Source organism: Equus przewalskii, chromosome 23, assembly GCF_037783145.1.
Source record: "Equus przewalskii isolate Varuska chromosome 23, EquPr2, whole genome shotgun sequence".
Lineage (NCBI taxonomy): Eukaryota > Metazoa > Chordata > Mammalia > Perissodactyla > Equidae > Equus > Equus przewalskii.
Genome location: NC_091853.1, coordinates 6,717,220 through 6,738,346, shown reverse-complemented (window position 1 = coordinate 6,738,346; position 21,127 = coordinate 6,717,220). Strand labels below are relative to the sequence as shown.

The following is a 21,127-nucleotide window of genomic DNA, read 5'->3' as shown; positions in this document are numbered from 1 at the left end:
AACTCTAAAGGTTAATGCACTGCATTCATTGCACAGTCAAACATAAGTTCCATGAGAGCTGGAATTGTCTGTTTTGTTCAGTATTGTTTTTTCAGTGCCTAGAACAGTACATAGTAAGCTCTCATTAGCTATTTATTGAATAAATTGATTAGTGGCTTAAATATTTGTGCCATTGTTCTTATGTGAAATGAACATCTTTAGCTCTCTGCTTATGTGATTAGGAGTTGCAGCAAGACATCTTAGGGATGCAGGGGCTCTTTTGGACAGCAGAGAATTCCGCATGTCCCATCTTGGTTGTGCTTCAGTCGTTTATCCTTTCGTAGAACACTGTGTGGGAGGTACAGAGCTCTAGGAAGCTATGATGACCCTGAAGTCTGTGTACGTCATGCTTTGAACGTGGGAGGGAGGTGACTATCCTCAACATCATAATTGCTGCTTGAATCTGCGAATACTTCTTCTGAACCCACCTCTGTCTAAACGGGCTTTCATTTTGTTTTTAAAGCAAACCTTTTGAAGATATAGCTCAATAATAGGGAAGGGCTAGAACTCCTTTTCGAAATTACGTATGTCCATGCCTCACCCCCACTCACCGGGTTAGTTCGGGGGTAGTTAGAGTAAAGGGTAGAGAGGGGGTGTATATTGTGACAATTTTTAAAAAGCTTCCTAAGTGGTACTTGATACACTTCCCCAACTGGAAACAACAAGTGCATATCCTTATTTATTTAAAACATATATATACTTAATATTTATATAGTTGCTAGTAATCCAGTGCATTTTAAACAGTTTTTGAGTTATAAAAACCATGAGTTCACTTTATTTCTCCTTTCAAATATTTCACTGACATGGCTTATTTCCTAAATAAGTTTAAGGTATTCTTTTGTCTAATGATCGGAGCAACCAGACCCTTAAAATAATCAGACACTTCTGTGTTTGTGCGCCCTGGAGGTAACTTCTGAATGAAGCAGCAGCTGGGAACCAATTACTGAATTTTGGATTTAGGTTAAGTCTTCATTGAACAGTGTGAAATTTGGTTAGAACAGGCCCTCATCACGTAGCACAAAGGAGGAAATCATATTTTCGTTTTGAAGAACAACAAAAATTTGTCCTCTTTGCTCCCTTGTGGGTGCTTCAAAACCTACTCAGATGTTGCCAGTTGTCTTAAACCCTGTTTGTTTAAGAGGAAACTGATGAGCAGGGGCCAGTGCTCCCCGCAGAGGGTCAGTGTTGTGGCTGTGTCCCTGTGGCACCCCAATAGCCTGTTGAAAAGAAAAGGAAACCAAGGGTTTAGAGGCCAGCTGTTTGACTAAGTTCGGCAGTAGCATTTCGACAGAACATTTAATTTGCAGAAACAGGGCTAAAAATAAACTATCTTTAAGTTAAATATTGCTTTTATTCCTATCATGTTGTCTTTAATCGTCTGAGTACGCAAGCCCACAAAAGGAACAGCATTGCTACAAAGCCTTAAACATTTTATAGTTAAATAAGTCTCTGACAACTTGGTATCTTCATACACGCCTAATGAAAGTTTAAAAATTGTAAAATTCTCAGAAGAAGAATAAATAATTTTTAATCTGTTTTTTTTTAAACTAGTGTTCAGAATCAGGTGGATGAAGTTATTGATGTCATGCAAGAAAATATTACAAAGGTAATTGAAAGAGGGGAGAGACTAGATGAACTACAGGACAAATCAGGTACAGATACTTCGCTTTTCTTGGTATTATTAACCTGTGTTTTGATAGTTTACTTCTATGATTTTTCTAGCCAAAGTTTAGGAGTCTTGACTTAGGAAAATGGTATTCAGTTCTTAACTTTATGATTTTAATGTTTTATCTTTAGCTCCTTTTACTTTGAATCATCTTGTTGTATTATTTCTTTAATTGATGGGTTGAGAATGGAAAATTTTAAAACTCACTGTTGAAGAGTTAGTTATTTTTTCTTTTGTCTTATGTTGCTGTGCTTTGTATTTCTTATGATCTCGAGGAGATGTCTAATCACTTCTTTTCAACGCTTATTTCACACTTATCTGATATTTTCCTCTTGTGCTTTCTCTGGTAACTTAGTAATCTTTTTTTACTGACAGATGTTACTCTCTGTCCTTGTAACAGTTCCTGGCACGCATTGGGTGCGCACATACTGTCTAAACCTGATTAATCCTGGATAGACTTGTTTAACCAAAAGACTTATTTAACCACTTTTAAAATCGTATTGTTTTGCTTTAAAATCAGTCACTTTCGGTATCTTCTAAGAATCTAACCTTCTCCGCATGTAAATTTTTTCTATAGATGTGCCAAGTATTTGAATTTTTAAAGAGTATTTTCTTATGAGAATTCATAAGTTTATTTGAAAGCATTCAGGCCCTTGGGAGACTTCTCTTAATCTTGCTGTGAAAATGGATTCAGCAAACTGAGTTGCAGCCATTGTTTGTTTGTTTTGTTTTCTTTTACGGTACAGAATGCCAGAGTTTGTGCATGGAGGAAAGGGAATATTTTGTTTTCATGCTTAAAAGGGGATACATTTTCAGAAGTAGAAATTAATATTTTCTTGTCTTTGTGTGACTAGATAAAAGAATCCTGTTATGTCGTTTAATCCTTCTCTCCATCCTCTATGTGATATAGAAAGCTTATCGGATAATGCAACTGCTTTTAGCAACAGATCCAAACAACTTCGAAGACAAATGTGGTGGCGTGGATGTAAAGTAAGTAAGTCCGAAGACATTGGGCAGGGTGGTCAGCATCTCAAGTGGTAGTCGAAGACGTGAAGAAAAAGGACCTCTAGATGATAAGCTCTGTGACTTCAGGACTACAACTGTCCTGCTTATTATTACATTTTCTGACCCTGGGACATGGTAGGAACTCAGTAAATATTTGTTGAATTAGTTAGTAGCTTTTGGGACAGAAATAATTAAAGGAATCAAGCAGTGCCTAAAAGGATGTTTTCATGGATTTCTTCATAGAAAGTTATCCACATTTTATTAATAATTTAGCTACCTCTAGACTTATCTTGTAAGAAATATTAATTTTTCTTATAATTTGTTAGTACCTTTTTGGAGCAACCTATAGCGTTACATAGAGATATTAAAAAGATAGAATGAAGCTATAGAAAAATATAATTTTCTGTTGAAAGAGGAAAAAAATAAAAGCAGTTTATGTGTTAGAATCCATTATGGCAAATGAGGCTAAGAAAAAAAAATCCCACTATCCTTCATTATTCCAGAGCAATTTTTAACAAGGAAAAAAATGAGAATCGTTATATATTAATATATTCCTGAAAAATATTTTGCAGACATGAATTTGCTTCTTAAATCAAAGATGGCTACTATCATTAAACAGAAAATGTTTCTTTTAAGATTTTGTAGCAACTGTCATGTCATGTGAGCAAATCTTTTCTTTTTCCTCTTGGTTCTGTGTATCATTTTTGGCTTTGTTCAAAATCCTAGACCTAAACTCATTGTTTTTAGTCTCTCATTTCCAAGTTTAATAATAACTTTCTAAACTTAACTTTGACATATGCTAAGGGTTTCTTCCAAGAGTTGCCTTGGATTTACTTACTTTTGTCTTTGTACCTTTTGACTCCACCTATTTTCAGAAATAGAACTTAGGAAAGAAATATATTCCATTGCTCCCCTTGTCTAGGATTTAAATTTGCTATTTAAAATTTTTTTTTCTTTAAAGAATAAATTTTCTATTTTTTTTTAATTTTCTATTTCTATAGAAATTTTCTATTCTATAGACTAGATTGGAAGAACAAAAGGACCGTGAGCCGTTCACCTCCTGTCCCCATACTCACACGACCCATTCACGTAGCCACAAAAAGATGACCACGATGTGTGTTTTGCCTAGCTTTTTTTAGTCATCTCTAAAGATTTTCATTTTGTACTTTATGGGGTTCAGATCAGAAGGGATGAGGGGAGAAGGAGGAGATTGACTACAACAGGACCTGAAGGAACTTTCTGGAGTGTTGGAAATGTCTTATATTTGACTGTGATGGTGGTGGTTGACAACTGTATATATTTGTCAAAACCCATCAAAATGAACTTCAAAAGGGTGAATTTTATTCTGTGTAAAGTATATCTCAATAAATCTGACTTAAAAATAAGTAAGTGAACAAAATTATCCAGTGGATGGGGAGGGACAATCACTGACACCTCTCTTAAGTATCTTGGAGGCTCTGAGGCTCTTATATGTTTAACAATAAACAGAGCTTTGTCCATGTCATTTGGAAGAAGAGCGCTTGGACGTGCATGAATACATCACTGCCATTTTGAGTCATAAACATTTCCTGGCCAGAGTGAGAAACCCAAGGAAGATCACTCTATTTACTGAGGTGTTTTAAAATTGATGTTGATATTTCCATTTAAATCTTCTAAATGTTAAGCGTGCAACAAATTAACAGGGCAAATTAATGTGTGTTTTGGGTAAAGTTGAAAAACTACTGTAAAATTCCACATTACTTAAAATGTTTTCAGGTTAAAAAAAGATGCAAAGCTTTCATATATTCTCTGGATCACTTTGTCACTGAAGTACTTTATAGTATAATGTGGACCCAGACACCTACTGAAAATGTGCCTCCTATATTCATCTGATCTGAGTCTGTTTCTACATTTTTTGGTTATCGTAATTAGAATTTTAATAGGCACCTGGTGTCCAAGTTGCAAAGCTTCGTGTGTGCTTTTGGTCACTTTGTTCTTGTCATGAATGTAATGCCACTAAAATGTCACCAGTAGTTCTATTTTAGAAACATTTCATTAGCTACTTCTGGTTGCTGTTGGTGATACTCATCAGAATGCTTCATGTGTTTATAATAATTGAGTATCTTTTTTTTCCTGAATGAACAATCTTTAATCAATTATCTGTAAAAAATGTTTCATGAAAACAAGACTTTATTTGAATTCATCAGGAAAATCAAATCAATTTATAATTTATGTATTTTAGGGTTAAATGAAGAATATAACAATTTTATAGAGAGAGACGATGTGAGCTTAAAATATTAAACATGTGACAAAGGACTAATCTTAAGGTTTTTCCTCTCACCTGTGAAACTAACACACAGAATGCTCTTAGGCAAGTTATTTATTAAATGAGGTTATTCATGAGGAATCTAAATTATATTCCTCAAAATGGAGATAAAAATGCCAACAAGAAAGTAAGGGGAGCAAAAACTAACAGAATTCTCATACGCTTTGAGAATACGTGCTATGAAAAAAGACTGCCTTATACCATATATGTTGAACTGTTTGTTTTGGATGCCTATGTTATTCATCATATCCTGACACTTTTGAACAGAGTTGCTAAAATATTGTACTTTTCTTGGTCTCATATTAGAAATAAGCATGAGAGGGGCCGGCCCCGTGGCTGAGTGGTTAAGTTCGCGCTCTCCGCTGCAGCAGCCCAGGGTTTTGCCAGTTCGGATCCTGGGCGCAGACATGGCACCACTTATCAGGCCATGTAGAGGCGGCATCCCACATGCCACAACTAGAAGAACCCACAACTAAAAATACACAACTATGTACTGGGGGGCTTTGGGAGAAAAAGGAAAAAATAAAATCTTTAAAAAAAAAAAAAAAAAAAGAAGCATGAGACATCGTAGACAAAAATTCCAGGCCCAGAAAGGCTTTGATTGTTACTGTTGACTGTGCAGTGCAGCCTTGCACAATGAAATCCAGGCAAGCAAAAACCCTCGAATTTGGGGAACTCTGGTTATTTGTAAGAAGATGCAAACAGGCAGCAAGTTCATATGAAAAAAAATTTGAAAACCTTTCCAGGGATGAGCCTGTTCACTGATCAATTAGTATAATGTGAATAAATAGCACAACAGATAGTCTTTATTAACAAATCAAACATTAATATGTTTCTTATGCCTTTTTGTGTGTTGTAGGTAAAAGCCATCATGGCTTTGGTTGCTGTTATCCTTTTGTTAGTGATTATCAGTAAGTATTTACTGGATTATTAATTTAGGGGGGATCCTTTGTTTTGGAGTTCATTTTAATTCCCTTTTTAATTTATTTTCAGTTGACCTAGTATGACTAATGTCAGTATGGAGTAAAGCCTTCTGACCCAAGTCAGGAGCTCTTAACCTAGAATCCATAGATCTCTGAAAATGCTCTTAAATTGTATGTAAAATTTTATATGACTATGCATATGTACATTTTTATGGCTAGAGAGTTTATATCTATATCAGATTCTCAAAGAAAACTCCTATCCGATGCCCCCATCCCCACCCTGCAAATACAGAGCTAAATGATTTGTCGAGGCCAAATATGGTTATTACACTGAGGGCCATAACACTGATTTTCTATTTATTATTAACTTTCAGGTATGGCAGCTTGCATTTCATAATATTGTGTTTGAAGGACAAATCCAGATAAATTCTCCAGATGACAGTTTGTTTTGTTTTTTGGTTTTGTTTTGGATTTGAGCTTGATTTCAGTCATTAAAGCATAGCACTTTTTAATTTTTAAAGTCAGAATATTTTTAATATCTCCTTTTCTTCAAGGCCTCTTTACCTGTATTTACGGAGATTTTATGAAGATTTGGAAAGTGTCTCAAAATAACCATTTGAAAAATTCCATGATGATACTCTCTTTTAAAAGAGAAAAAAGTTTTGTTGCAAGGAAATAGAGTTGATCTCGTTATCTGTGGATTCTGTGTTTGTGAATTCCCCTGCTGGCTGCCTTGTTGTAAACCCCACCATCAATGCTTGAGGTGCTTTCGCAGTCATTGGCAGATGTGTTCAGAGCAGTGAAAAATTTGTTTGTCCTGATGCACACGTTCCCAGCTGATGTCTAACGGGGCCATACTCTGCTTTCTAGTTTCAGCTCGCATAAAGTACACAAGTGTCCTTGGAAGTATATTTAATGCCATGTTTCTCACATTTTGTGCATTTTGTTGTTGATTTCACTGTTTAAAATGGCCCCCAAATGTAGTGTGGAAGTGTTGTCAGATCTTAGCATGAGAAGGCTGTGATGTGCCTTATGGAGAAAATACGTGTTAGGTAAACTTCATTTAGCCATGAGTTAAAGTCCTTGTTGGCCATGAGTTCAACATTAATGAGTCCACAATATATATTAAATAAGGTCTCTTTATACAGAAACCCATATAAAAGAAGCTTATGTACTGATTGGTTGACAAAAATGCTGTGGCCAGAGGCTCACAGGAATTTAACCCTGCATTTCCCCTAGGAGCATGGCTAGTATTCACTAATTCAGCATTCGTGGTGACTTTATAGAACTTGACTGCTGCAGAGACCAAGAATCAGCCATATATATGTATATATATGGTGGACAATTTGGAAAATGTGGACTAGCATAACGAAGAAAATAAAACTCAACTGTAATGTTGCCACACAGAGATAACAACTATTACAACTTTTATTTATACCTCGTATTTTCCTGTTAATATATAAGCATGTTTTTGAAAAACTAAGATCATGTACATTTTCTAATAAATATATTGTAAATATTTTCCCATGTTAAATATTTTAAAAATATTTTAGCACCTGTATGCTATGGTTATGACAATCTATTTGGTCAAAATGCCAACGTTAGACATTTAGGTGGTTTTATGATATTTTCAGTTCTCCCTTCCCGTTTGTTATCTGTCATCTCAGATAAAAGTTCAGGCCTCATTACCTATTTCCAAAAGTGGACACAGCCACATTTATGAATATTGTTTCTCACATAGCGTATGAACCTGACTTTTATGTTCCTTTTTCATTTTTTTTCTCTTGCAGTTCTTATAGTTGTGAAATACCGTACTTGATTTGATGACACAGATCTTCATTAAACAAAATCTGGGACAATAATAATAAAAGATTGCTGCATAATTTAAATGAAACTCATGCATATAACTTTCAAAACTTCTTTTGCAAGAAACGAAGAGGCAAGTATCACTTCAAATTGGAACATTGAGAATGTCCAGTGTCTTCTTCCCTTCTAACAAAATGTGCTTTTAATAATTATGTTTAAGGCAAAGATAACCAGCCTCTATTTTACCTTTTTTCAAGGATCTAATTTGAAACTAGATACTTGCCAGTTCATTATTTGTGTATATAGTTAAACACTGATAACGATATGTCATACTGTTATTTTAATGGCATAGGGACTTGCATTATTGCATCAAGGTGGGGGTCAGCCTGGTGGTCAGGAAGCCTGTGTAGAGTTCCATCGAATCGTTATGTTAAAAGAGATGCATAACCATTCCACTAATGTTTGCAGGATTCTTCTCACATTACAATTGCTTTGCAAGCAATTTCCACGTTTATGGGTGTGACAAAAGCTAAATGTTGTAAATGTTGCTGCCTTCAGCTATAACTACAAACATTCCAGTAAACCTATTTTTGACTGTCTAAGGGAATGTGTAGTAATTTTTTGACATTTGGAATATGGAAATGGGGAATTTAAACAGTGTGAAGAGCATAGTATGCGCCATAAAACTGGAGATAATAAAATTATTGGACACTGTCATTGGAGTGTTTGAAAATGACCAACACGTAGCTACAAGTCATGGTCCGTTCTGTTTTCAGTTAGCTTCTAATAAAAAGGACTACTCCTAGTGTGAGTAAATGAAATCCACAGATAACTTAGTCCCTAATTTGATTTTTGTTAATAGCTTTCCTCTTTAACTTCACTTAGCCCTTTACCAGAATTGCTAAAAGTAGCAAAATCATCTGCCTAGAATTTACTATTTTTGCATTCCCCCATCATCCCCTGGGAGATGCATCTTGTACAATCAAGTGGCAAATTGACTAACAATGAGTATAAAAAGTCAGGAGCCTAGGTAATCTTCAGTTAGTCAGTAACCAAATGCTAGGGTCACCGTTAACCTCCGTTTGTTTTTATAACAATAAAATGTGTTAATAACTTTCCAGTGTGCCAAGCTCCTTGTGTTGTTTGAACAAGTCACAGTGAACATCCATAGTCTTCGAATGTATGTGAGGAGGAAGCTTCATAATGACATTGGAGGTTCTGTGGAAACTTGTGTACATGGACATCTTGACAATATATGTATATAACTCTAAATTTGAGATAGGGTTATTAATAGAAAATACCAGTATTCAAATAAGAAAAAAAAAGATTCCGCATAGGTTTTATTTCTTTGGTCATTTTAATTCAAAATGTATAAAACATAGATTTTTTAAAAATTCTACAGGATTAGTACTAAGAGGCAAAAATGTTCTGTTTAGAATGGAAAGAAATGTGAAGGGAGAAAGCAGATTAAGAGATGCTTAAGACATCTGCAAGTTATGAAGATCTAAATATAATTGCTAAATTTTATGGCCCGCTAAGAACATTTAAAAAGAGATAAAGGTCTTACACACTATGGAGTGTTGTCTCTGGTCTCTCCACTCTTTGTAAATGTCGTGTAATGTAAATAACTAAATCCTTTGACAAAATAGGATACCCGGGAAAATGAGCATCTTGAATTTCATTAGCTAATATAGTTGGAATGGAAATGTTCTAATTGAGTAGACAGAGTCAGTCCTAACGTATGCATATATGTCTTTTATTTGGGATTGGAACTGGACTCATCAGTGGTTAATTTTCCATTAGTTGATGTAGAAATCTGGTTTCTCCATGATATCAGTAAAGGTGAAGACTATTTCTCATAAAGAATCCACATTTCCAGTGTTTCTTTTAATAAAGTATGCCACTTTTAAAGAAATATAAAAATAAAATTATTTTTTAAAATTTCAACCATAAAAAATAAAGGCAATATTTATATGACAAGAGTGTATATATCTCTTTGTATTAAATATGTTGCTGCTGAGCAGACTGGTGGTGGACATGTCACCCTGTTAGAGCTTTGTACTAGTGGTGACTTGGTTCACAGTTTATCTTTCTTCTTTCTTGGTCTTGATTAATCCTGAGACCCTTAAAATGGCTGGCATGTTTGTGACTTTATTGTGGCAACCTTGGAGACGTGAGCCTTCTTAAAATCAAAAACAGAAGAAAAATTTGTTGTTCAAATTGATGCCAGACCTACCTTCCTTCCCTCCCTTAATCATTCTTTTTCTCATTCAGCTTAGATCATCCTGCACTTGAGAAATGAAGTTTTACCACCATCAAAACTATCATTATTTAACAACAATGAAGATCAACAGAAAAATTCAAGTAGCTTTGTAAATACTATTTGCTACCCAGTGAAATCAGGTCATTGTTTCTATACTGCCTGAAACATACCTTCTGAATTTTGTTTAACTACTGAAGCCTGTTGCGCTGCAGCAATTTTGTTATTATAATACTGATTAATTGGCTCCTCCTTCTGATTTTAGCCCAGTAATACCTGTGATCGTTTGGTTCCTCTATCCTCATAAAGCTCACTGGAAATTGCCCTCAGATTTTACAAACTCAGGGATTTCTTGATTAAAGGAACGTTCAATGTTGAAAACAGAACATTATCTAAAATGGAGGCAGGGTAATTAGTACACATCAGATGGAGAAACACCTCGTGTTAGCGCTCCTGTAGAGGGCTTGTTATTATAGTCCTCCTGTACAGTCGCTCTGCATTAGAGAATTAGAACTTCAGCCTTTTCCATAACAAAAATTGGCATCTTTCAGTTCTGTGTAGCATGTGGGTATCCTGAAATGTACAGACTGAGGAGGCAAGAATAAAAAGAAACTGAAATTTCTCAATGTCACTACACTCTTAAACATGCTTGCTGCCCTGTCAGCACTGTTGCCCACAGTCACGCTTTATCTACATCTGTATTGTATACACTGTGATTAGGAAATACGCAAGAAGTGTTTTTTCATGAATGCCGTTAGAAGATGTGCTTAATTGTATTGGGTCAGAGTTTTACTAAATCAAGGATAACTGACTGTTGTATGAGTCTGATTCTCTGTTTTCACATGGAAACGTGATTGGAGTCAATTTTATTTTTCTGTGAGCTGAGAGTGAGAATGAATCAATCCAAAAGCATTTACACATTTGTTTTAGAATGCAGTATAGTGCTTATATTTGTGCAGGAAATTGCCACAAAGCAATGTCAAGACACTGTGGGTCATAAGAAGCTGAAAGGTGGTCTACTTCAGTTTATCCACTGTTTTTTCCATGTCGTAGACAAATGGAGCCATTCCTTAGACCAGTGTAGGGCTTGGGCCTTCTTTATGTGTTTGGTGTTGGTCTTACTCTGCCTCTTTCTGGAAATCAAGTAGAATAAGGGATAGGGGACACAAACTCTTTTATTCCAGCTCCTGATTTATTCTAAGAAGCTGCTCGGACCAAGTCAGTCAGAATTGAAAGGAGAGCATGACTGACCCAATTAAAGGGGATAAAAGTGAGCTTGTGAAAGCACAGAGCACTCCACGGTGCTGTGTCTCCATGGCTCCCAGCACGGTGCTGTGTCCCTGGCAGTTGCTAGATGAATGTGGCTAGGAAATCACAAAGACACTGGTGTCTAGTATATAAGCGAGAGTGACTTCCATAGTTCTCACTGCAGAGATGACAGCATTGACATAATAGTGGGCCTTTGGCCTTTACCAGGAGGTAGTAGTTAGTGCTCTTTTATAATAATTGGGTATAGAAAAATTCTGATTTTACATATTCCTTTAGGTTCTTTTCATTTGAAGAGGTTTGAAATCAAGTCATCTATTAAATTTTTAAAGCTACAGAGTAAATCGCGTAAATCAGAGATTTTAGTCAATAAAATGTGAGAAGTCAGACTATAAGAAAATTCAAGCACTTTCTTTAGCCTTGGGTATGTGTCATTGTTTTAACTTCCACATTCTTTATTTAAGCATTTGATAAGTGCCTTTGATGTTCAAAGATGTATGGTGAGAGATGAGCAATGTAAATGTCACGTGCCGTGTTCTCTAGCTTCTCAATTCTTCATAACCGTTTTTACACGCGTGGCAAAGTTTAGTCCTTTGTGTTCCTATCAGATGTGCATTTGTAGCCCCTCCATAGTAAACAGTAAAATAAACTATTTCATAGAAAACAAAATTAAGCATTTTGGCTTATTCAATATGAGTCACCTGTTGCCTTAACTTCAAAGCATAGCTGATTTAAAATAACATCTGGCTGATCACCTGATTTAATCCATCCCAGTTTTCCAATAAAGTATATGGAGGAAAAATAAGAGAAAGAAAAGTGTTCTATCAACCAAAACTCTGCCCAGTTTGCAACCTATTGACAGAATCTGGGAGGAATTTCTCAGCATAAAATCCCTGGGTCTCAATTGCGGAAAAACAAGTTGGTGGACTACTTGTGCTTTACCTCACGGGTGTCCACTTGAAAGAAAGAAACACGGACAAGTTTCTCTTAGACTTACTTGTTCCAATCAGAAAACCTGGCACCTCTCCCTCAGCTGCATGGTGCTGCTTTTAGAGGCAACCAGAGTAGTGTTCATTCTCTCCAACCACCCTCCACCCACACATTCAATTTAAAAATTCATCTATGCTTGCTGTCTGCAGTTCTTTGTTGCTCATTCTCTTAAATGCTTTGGTCAAGCTTTTGCCTCCACACTCCACCAGACTTACTCTTGTCAAGGTCACCCCTGCCCTCAGCATTGCTCAACCCATTCTCCATCCTCATCCTTGCACATTTGATGCACTTGATGCTCCCTTAATACATGCTGCTTCCGGGCTTGGTTTCTTCTCTGACTGGTTGCTCTTCCTCTTCTCCCTAAGTCTCAGCATTGGCCTGCTCTTGATCCACTCTCTACACACAGCCCCGTGTTAATCTTATTTAATCTGATAATTTGAAATGGCATTTATGTGCTGACAAATTCCAAAGTTATGTCTCCCACTTGACTTTTGAATTCAGACTCGTATCCAGTGTTCTGTGTAACATCTTCATTACTATACATTTCCTGTTTAGCATGTCCAAAAGAAATTCCAGTCTGCTCCCCCAGACCTCCTCCACAAGCATTCTGTCCCATCTCGGTTGATGAGAGCTGAATCCTTCCAGTTCCTTAGGCCAAAAACCTAGGAGTCGTCCTGACTTCTTAATTTCCCTCCCAACCTACATGTGATTCTTCAGGAAAGCATTCTGGTTCCACCTTTAAAATGTATCTGGTATCTGACAAGTTCTCATCACGTCTGCCAGTGACCACCTGGTCCTTAGCTGTCATCCTCTCTCACCTGGAATACTGCATTGTTCTCTAACTGGTCCCCCTGCTTCCACTCTTCCTCTCTCCTGATAGCCTGTCCTTAACAGAGTGGTGGAAATGATTCTTCCAAATGTAATGAGATCATGTCTTTTCTCAGAACTTTCCAGTGGCTTCCCATCTTCGGAGTAAAAGCCAAAACTGCTTCAGTGGCCCACGGGTCTCTCATGATGTGTCCACAAGTTACTGTTCTGACCTCTTAGCCTGTCTGCTTTCCCTTACTGTGTGGCAGCCCCACTAGCCTCATCGCTGTTCCTCAGACACAGTAGACATGGTCGTGCGTTTAGGGCCTGTGCCTTGCTGTGCCTCTGTCTGAAAAGCTCTTCCTCAGGTAGCCTCAAGAACAGCTCCCCGGTGTCCCTTCAAGTCTTGGGTCAAATTTCACCTTCTCAGTGGAGTCTCCCATTCAATCCCCTTACCCTCTCTACTTTTCCAGAACATTTAACCCCTCTAACATTCTAGAGTATCTAATTAATTATGTTTTTTGTTTATTGTCTTTCTACTCCCATCCAAACATAAGCTTTATGAGAAGGAGATTTTTGTTCTCTGCTATACCCCAAGTGCTCACTACAGCAGTGAGTGTGCCATATTGAGTGCTCAAATAGTCGTTGAATGAATGAGTTGGTTATCCTGAAGATGCAAAGAAAGACCCTGATTTTGTAAATGATGAACTTCAAGAACTAAATGAATTTTTAGAGTGCTCCAGTATCCCCAGTAGGATGCAAGCCATGGCCTCCGTAATCCAGAAAGTCAGAGAAAAGGTGAGATAACGTTTAAAGGAGTTACAAAGACAATTAGCTCAGCTAAAAGGGGAGCAAGTTAAAATAAGTAAGGATTGCCAGGAAACAAATTGCAGTGCAGATGTTAAGCCCTTCACTGAGGCACAGTGAGGAGTAGAATTGACTCAGGAAAATCAGTGATGTGGAAGAGACACTCAAGGAACTGTCACAGAACACAGAGGGAAAAAACAAAAAATGTGAATGGAGAGGGTGATGATAGATCTAGGAGACCAAAAAAAAGGAGATTACTCAGAATTAATACAGTGTTCTTGTGGAAGAAATCTAAGGAGAGTGGACCAGAAGCCATCATCAAATCAATCAATCAAACAAACTTTAAAAAAGTCCTCTGAGGCAGAAAGGTTTTGTCAGATATAAGAAAAGACACATTATGATACTTTGTGGCAGAGTATATAAATCATAAGGTTAAAGGGGAAAGTCCTGTAAGTATTGAAGCAAGAAAAATGGGTTACCTATAAGGAAGCAAAAATTAGGCTTACCCAGGTCTTCTCTAACACTAAATTCTAGAATACTAGAACTGTGTCTGTAGAGTTGAGAGGATGGAACTTTGGCTCAAGAATTTTATACCCAGCCACACACACACTATATTAGATATGAGGGTTCAGAAAACACAATATCCGTGTTTCTTGAAAAAAAAGTTACTGGAAAACTTACATGGTACAGGCAGCTAAGAGAGAAATCAAAATTGAGAGTTTAAAAAAAAATCAGATCATTTCATTCTTCTACTTAAAGAAGATGGGTTCTGAACTTACACTAAAAACTAAACTTCTAATCTTCCTTGATCCCATTGGTTGCTGCTGGCATGAGGCACCGTATAAGAGTCCCCACAGGTCACAGCATGCTCAAAATAATTCAAGGAGCATTTAATAAAGAGATTATTAACAAAGGTGTGGCTAGGACTTAAACTACAAGGGATAGTGCAGCACCTGGCTTGAAGGGACAAGGGAAGGGAGAGGTTACAAGGAGAAAGTCAGGTGGACAAGGAGATCTTGACTTTTAGTCAAGGGATGCAGCCAGCCTTAGGTGATCCTCCAGGGAGGAAGCCGGGTGCATAAACACTGTGAGCTTGTTCTCTTTTTCCACGCGATCTGGTGCTGGGGCTCCAATTTTTTTAATCCAACTAGAAACCAGAAAGCAAGGAATCCCCAGTGATGTGGTCCGTACTGGTCACCATCCTAAAGCAGGGTGAAAAGCGCAGCTGATGCCCAGACCCCATTCCTCAGCTACTGTGAATGAGGGCTGCTAATATCTACAGTTGCCACCTTCTCTGAAGAATTACCCTCAGGCCCTGAGAGCCAGCTCTGCTGAAGGTTATGCCCCACCCCTAAGGATACCCTGGAGTCAGTAACTGACTGATACTGGGTTGGAAAGGCTGACCCCGTGTCTCCAGGTGGGACAACTCCTTGTGGTGGTGTGTGCTTCAGAGACCACACGCACCCCCTCGGATTGGCCAGGACTAGACTTTCCCTGAGACCAAATCCTTGTTTGGCCATTTCCCCTTCCTTATCCTGCACCCTTTAGTCACTTGGAGGTTTTCTCCCGGAAACACTCCCCCAACAAAACAAATGAGGCTGAATTCCTGTGTCTGGCTGTTTCTAAGGATCCCAGCTAAGGTGGTTGATACCAAGAGTGGTCCTAGAAAACAGATTGTAAGGCTGGGATTCTGCAAGTAGATCACCAGCTGACTGGGCACTAGGGATCTCATCACCGCTGGTAAGGGAGGTGCTGACGTTGGTGCTTCCTTACGTGCAGTGGCAGCACAACTGCTCACATGTTCACCTCTGGTGAAGTGGGAGGGATACAGGTGGAAGGGGATGCATAAATTCATGCGATATCTCTGGCATTTGAGAGGAGCAGGGGATATAGTAATTACAAGGACTTTGGAATGGAGTGCCCGCTGCTAAACACCATTCATAGCTTTGAAAAAGGAAAACGGCAGGTGCAGGGCAATCAATCATAAATTGAAAGCAAAATGTGAGAATCAGAGAATCTCCTTGGAAGTATTTAATGAGACCCTCATTTCCCTGGAGCTAAAGAGTAGAGAGAGCTGAAGACTGGGCCCGGAACTTAACCACAAGAGCAGCAGAACTTCAAAGAAGGATCAGTTCTCTGCCCGGACAAGTCTCCCACGCCAAAGTCAGGGTCCTGGTGGGGAAGGAATAGGGCCTAGACTTGGGATGCAGATAACTGTGTAGATCTTGTGAGAATCTTGAATCCTCAGATTCCCCAAAACCTCCTAGGCCTGCAGAAGTGGCCCAGTCCTTCTTGTTGAAAGACAGAGCTCCTTTCCCCTTCACTCCTCTTGCTTGAAGGCTCTGCAGTGCCCTCCAACAAGGCAAGGCCATACAAGATAATGCTGGCCCATCTTGGGATTGGCCCCCACCTCCCTGCCTGACCATCAAGGCTCAGAGAGAGATTTACCAATCTGCCCAGCACTTGCACAGGTGACGTATGACAGAGCCAAAGAGGCTGAGCTCCAAAGTGAAAGCAATCACCGGATCCTTTACGTCAAGCTGCGGCCCCTTGCACTAGGCAGCTTTCCTTTAGAAATGAATCTCTCAAACTTCCACTGTCTATTTTCTCTGTTTCCTTAGTCAAGAGAGAGGGGCAACAGGTGATCAATAATCTCCTTGCAAAGACGTATCATAAACTCAGATTATTACCTCATACCCAGCCCATCTTATCAATTATTCCTTCTTTTCCATCAGCAGAGCTGGCTGCATAATTTCCAGAACCCAGTGCAAAATGAAAATGTGGGGCAACTTGTTCAAAAAGCAGGGAGAAAGTGATGTTAAAGTATGAATATATAAAGCTTTTTCCTTTAAAAGTGTTTTTATTAGTTATAAAGCATACTAGGGTCAACATCAATAACCATTAGGGAAATGCAAATCAAAGTCACAATGAGATACCACCTTATACTCCTTAGTAGCTACTATCAAAAGAAGAGAAAATAAGTGTTGGCGAGGATGTGGACAAATTGGAACACTTGGGTACTGTTGGTGGGAATGTAAAACGCTGCAGTTGCTATGAAAAATGGTATGGTGATTTCTCAAAAAACTAAAAACAATTACCATATGATCCAGCAGTTTCACTTCTGGGTATATACCCAAAAGGCTTGAAGGCAGAGACATAAACCAATGTTTGTACACCCCTGTTCATAGCAGCACTATTCACAATAGCCAAGAGGTGGAAGCAACCCAACTGTCCATTGACAGATGGATGGATAAACAAAATGTGGCATTCACATACGTGGGCATATTATTCAGCCTTTTTAAAAAGAAAGGAAATCTTGTCATGTGCTACAACATGGCTGAACCTTGGGGACATTAAGTGAAATAAACCACAAAAGAAAAATAAGTCACAAAAGAACAGATATTGTATGATTCTATTTGTATGGGGTACCTAGAGTAGCAGAATTCGTAGAGATGGAAAGCAGAATGGTGATTGCCAGGGACTAGAAAGAGGGGAGAATGGGAGTTATTGTTTAATGAGTACAGAATTTCAGTTTTGCAAGACAAAGAGTTCTGGAGAAGGATGGTGGTGATGGTTGCACAACAATGTGAACTAAACTTACACTTAGAAATGGTTAAGATGGTAAATTTTCTGTTATGTGTATTTTACCACAATCGAAAAAATAATTTTTAAAAGCATAGTAGGGATAATTATCATTCTAGGTAAAGAAAAACTTAAATTTTTAATTATCAGAATGGATCTTACCATTCATCTTATATTATTCAATGCCAGTTTTAAATGCAAATTGTGAGAGCTTCTTATCTTGTGTGTAGAATCACCAGCATTGCACAATTTGTATTTTGTAACTCATAAATGCATATGTTTCATTCTTATCAGAACAGTGAAAATGCTGCCCAAAAAATTTTATTTTGCTTCTTGATATGTGCACATTCTACCAACACTCTCAACCTGATGATGAGTAAGGAGGGAATAAAGGAAAAAGAACAATGAGTTGCCCTGTTTTTCCCTTCCCTTTTCCATCATCATAAGTAAATGAGGCCGAGTTCTGCTCTGCTGTCCAGGGTCACTAGCATCGGAATCGACTCAACGGCACTAGCGATAAACCCGATGCCAGGCACTCTTCTCTCCTCTTCCAGGCCTCCTCTTTCTCAGTTCTTCACTCTCCTTTCTCTATGCATCAAAGATGAGTGGGGAGGATTATCATCAATGTCAGGGAAATTGCTACCATATTTCCACGCCATGCCTCTGAAATCTCTTCCCATTTGTTCCTAGCCATCTATCCTCTGTGAGTGGCAAATTTGTCCTCTTAATATTCCACCCAACTTGGTATGACCTGCAAGTTCAATGAGATTTTTTTTTTAATAGAACTTGGTCGCTAGCTAAAAGCATTAAAACCACTAACCTGAGCAAGGTAGTATTCAAAATATTTTTAGATACTTGGGAGGGCTGGGCCCAGGGCCAGGGCAGGACCCTCAGGGGCTCAGAGCAGCAGTTGTTTACCAAAGAGAAGGAAGTATGTCAATAATTTAAAATCAGTACAGTTGTATTCACTTCTACCCACTGGCTGGTATCAGCCTGGCCCAAGGGCAAGGTCCTATTGTCACCCCAAGAGTGCTGCTTGCTCACTGTACTGTTTGCAAAAGCATGGGAAGTATAGCACAGGACCTGTCTTCCTCACTGTACTGTTTGCAAAAGCATGGGAAGTATAGCACAGGACCTGTCTTCCTCGTCTTTGCACTCTCTCTTTCTTCCTCCGTCTCCTCCCTCTCCCTCCCCTCCCTTCTCTCTATCATCTTTCATTATCATCACTAATCTTCTCAAGCACTGAAGCAGAGCCAGACACAGTCTAGGTGCTTTATATGCATCAACTCAACACCAGTTACTTTGTCACAAACACACTATTGTTGAGAATATTAATTAAACAAATAAGCTTCCTTTATTTCTACTGTAGTTAGAAGGTGAATCTTAAGTGGTTTGTCTTAACACTATTAAAATAAACCAGTGGTTCACAACAGGGGGCATTTTGTGCCCCTCACTCAGGACATTTGTCAATATCTAGAGACGTTTTTTGGTTGTCGTAGCTTGGGGGAGGGATGCTATTTGTATCGAGTTGAGGGAGTTCAGGAACACTGCTAAATGTTCTAGAATACGACCTCCACCTCAAAGAATTATCTGGCTCCAAACGTCAGAAGTGCTGAGGTTGGTAAACCCTGGGATGGATCTTTCATAGGGTTTGGAAACAATGTACCACTAAGAGAAACTTAGGTTGTGTAACCACTGACTCTTTTATATCAAATTATACAATTTTTAAAACATCATTAATTTTCACATCGTGCTGCAATCAGCAGAACTGCTTCAAAACATTTAAAACAAGTCAGAGTACTCTACATCTCCATAAAGAGCAAAAAACTAGATTTTTTAGCATCATAAAAAATATAATTTTCTAGGGGCTGGCCCAGTGGCGTAGCAGTTAAGTTCATGTGCTCCAGTTCAATGGCCCAGGGTTTGCTGGTTTGGATCCTGGGTGCGGACCTACACACTGCTTATCAAGCCACACTGTGGCAGGCATCCCACATATAAAAAAAGTAGAGGAAGATGGGTACAGATGTTAGCTCAGGGCCAATCTTCCTCAAAAAGAAAAAAAGAACAAATATTTTCTTCATAAAAAAATATGACTAACTCAGTGAACAATAGCTTCTTTATAAGAAAACTGGAAAAAATATCATTGTTTTCAACTCTTTCCCTTTAACCTTCAATCTTGCTGGCAAGCACTAAACTGAACCTGTTTATCATCCTTTAAGGCAAAAGTCTTATTTCTCATCTTACTTTTCTTGAATCAAGGGACTTCTTCAGCATTGTAAAGGCAAATTTAAAGGCAAAGTTTTAAAATTTAAAATGAAACTTTCTTTCATTTCTGGTACTTAATTTCGTACTTTTCTATCTAATTTATCCAATGGACTGTGTTTCTTATTCTGTATCTTAAGTAATCTCAGTTTTTTTCCTGGCGTTCATTAAAAAGCTTACGTTTTCACAAAAGTTTATATTATCCTTGTTTCCCAAAAAGCTTAGGTTGTCTCCTCACCCCGCCTCTATACACAGCCCGATCTCCCTTGACGGCTTTCACGTTTGCGCCTCCTTCAGGTCTGCGGCCAGCCCGGGGCTTAGCCAGAGTGGCTTAGTGTTTCTTATATGTGCCTGAAATTGCCTTGGGAGATGCTAGTGCCTGGAACAAAATCCAGGCATTTTGAGCCTCGTTATTTATTTTTAAAGTCCACACTCCTTTTCTTTAAGAACTCCTCTTCCTCTCCCTTCACTCCTGTTTCCAAATAAATCAGCTTTCAAGGCGGGGCTCATTCGAGAGCCACAGAGTCTTGTTTATCTGAGAAACTTGGCCGGCAGGTTTCGAATTCTGAACAGTATGCCCTACTTAAGGGGAGAGGCTCGGGGGGAGAAATAGCTTTCCCAGAAGCATGCAGCTAAATTTTTTACCAGTCCACTTTTAAAATTTGCAATGATTTCTTGCTTCCTTGTTGTACTGCAGGAAAGCCTGATGGAGAGCCATGGCTGCTGGAGAACTTTCAAACGCAGCCCGGTCCTGTTTTTGTAAACAGGTTTTCTCTTGCTAAAGGTCCTCATCCTCTCTTTAGCCCTCAGTATCTCCTGCCTCTATCCATTCACCAGTAGTTTATATTATTTCTGCAAGGAAATTGTGATCAGATACTCATTGTACTGTATTAACTGAAAGTACAAGTCAGCTCCAGAGAGATTGATGGCTTCCTTCTTGGCTTTCTGCTTGTGATTGTCGTTGCTATTTCCAAGTAAATGTTGGATCCTTGTATTTGGCAGTGGCCCCCAATTGCAAACTTGCTCCAGATGTGACTGGAATAATCAGGATGCTATAACAACAAAAAGTAACCATATGAACATAACTGTCCCACTTTCCCCATAACTATTTTGTGTAATATAAATAAATAAATATTTGGAGTAAGATTTAAAGAAATACATTTGCCAAGGTGCAAGTGAGGCTGTCGTCTCACGTTACACTCATGCATTAAGTATCACCATTTAACTATTACTTCCCCCATAAAGATTTTTTTTAAAGCTTATTCCATTTAGAGTTTGGAGATCAAATGTCTAAACTGAGCTTTCTGTCTGTCCTGACAACATCTGTCTTCACAGCAACTATATTCGTCATTTAATTACCTTGCTAATAATTCTAATTCTCTGATAACACACCCTTTCATGGGGTTGCA

The 21,127-nt window shown here is 38.3% G+C and overlaps 1 protein-coding gene across 6 annotated transcripts in view; it reads left to right on the top strand.

The window, feature by feature from the left end:
* The window catches only part of VAMP4 (vesicle associated membrane protein 4), a 30,302-nt gene extending 18,363 nt beyond the window's left edge, over window positions 1-11,939 (top strand). For 2 of the 6 annotated variants that reach the window (XR_011532044.1, XR_011532045.1), the window contains exons 5-9: window positions 1,591-1,691; window positions 2,616-2,695; window positions 5,875-5,926; window positions 7,729-7,877; window positions 10,019-11,939. Coding sequence is in view for 4 of the 6 variants with exons in the window: in XM_070591058.1 (XP_070447159.1) it covers window positions 1,591-1,691; window positions 2,616-2,695; window positions 5,875-5,926; window positions 7,729-7,757 (262 nt within the window). In the remaining 2 variants the exon portion in view is untranslated. Of the gene's footprint in view, window positions 1-1,590; window positions 1,692-2,615; window positions 2,696-5,874; window positions 5,927-6,312; window positions 8,862-10,018 lie in introns of those variants that run through there. The other 4 variants (XM_070591058.1, XM_070591059.1, XM_070591060.1 and 1 more) reach the window with 3 other exon arrangements.
* Window positions 11,940-21,127: the final 9,188 nt, after the last annotated feature.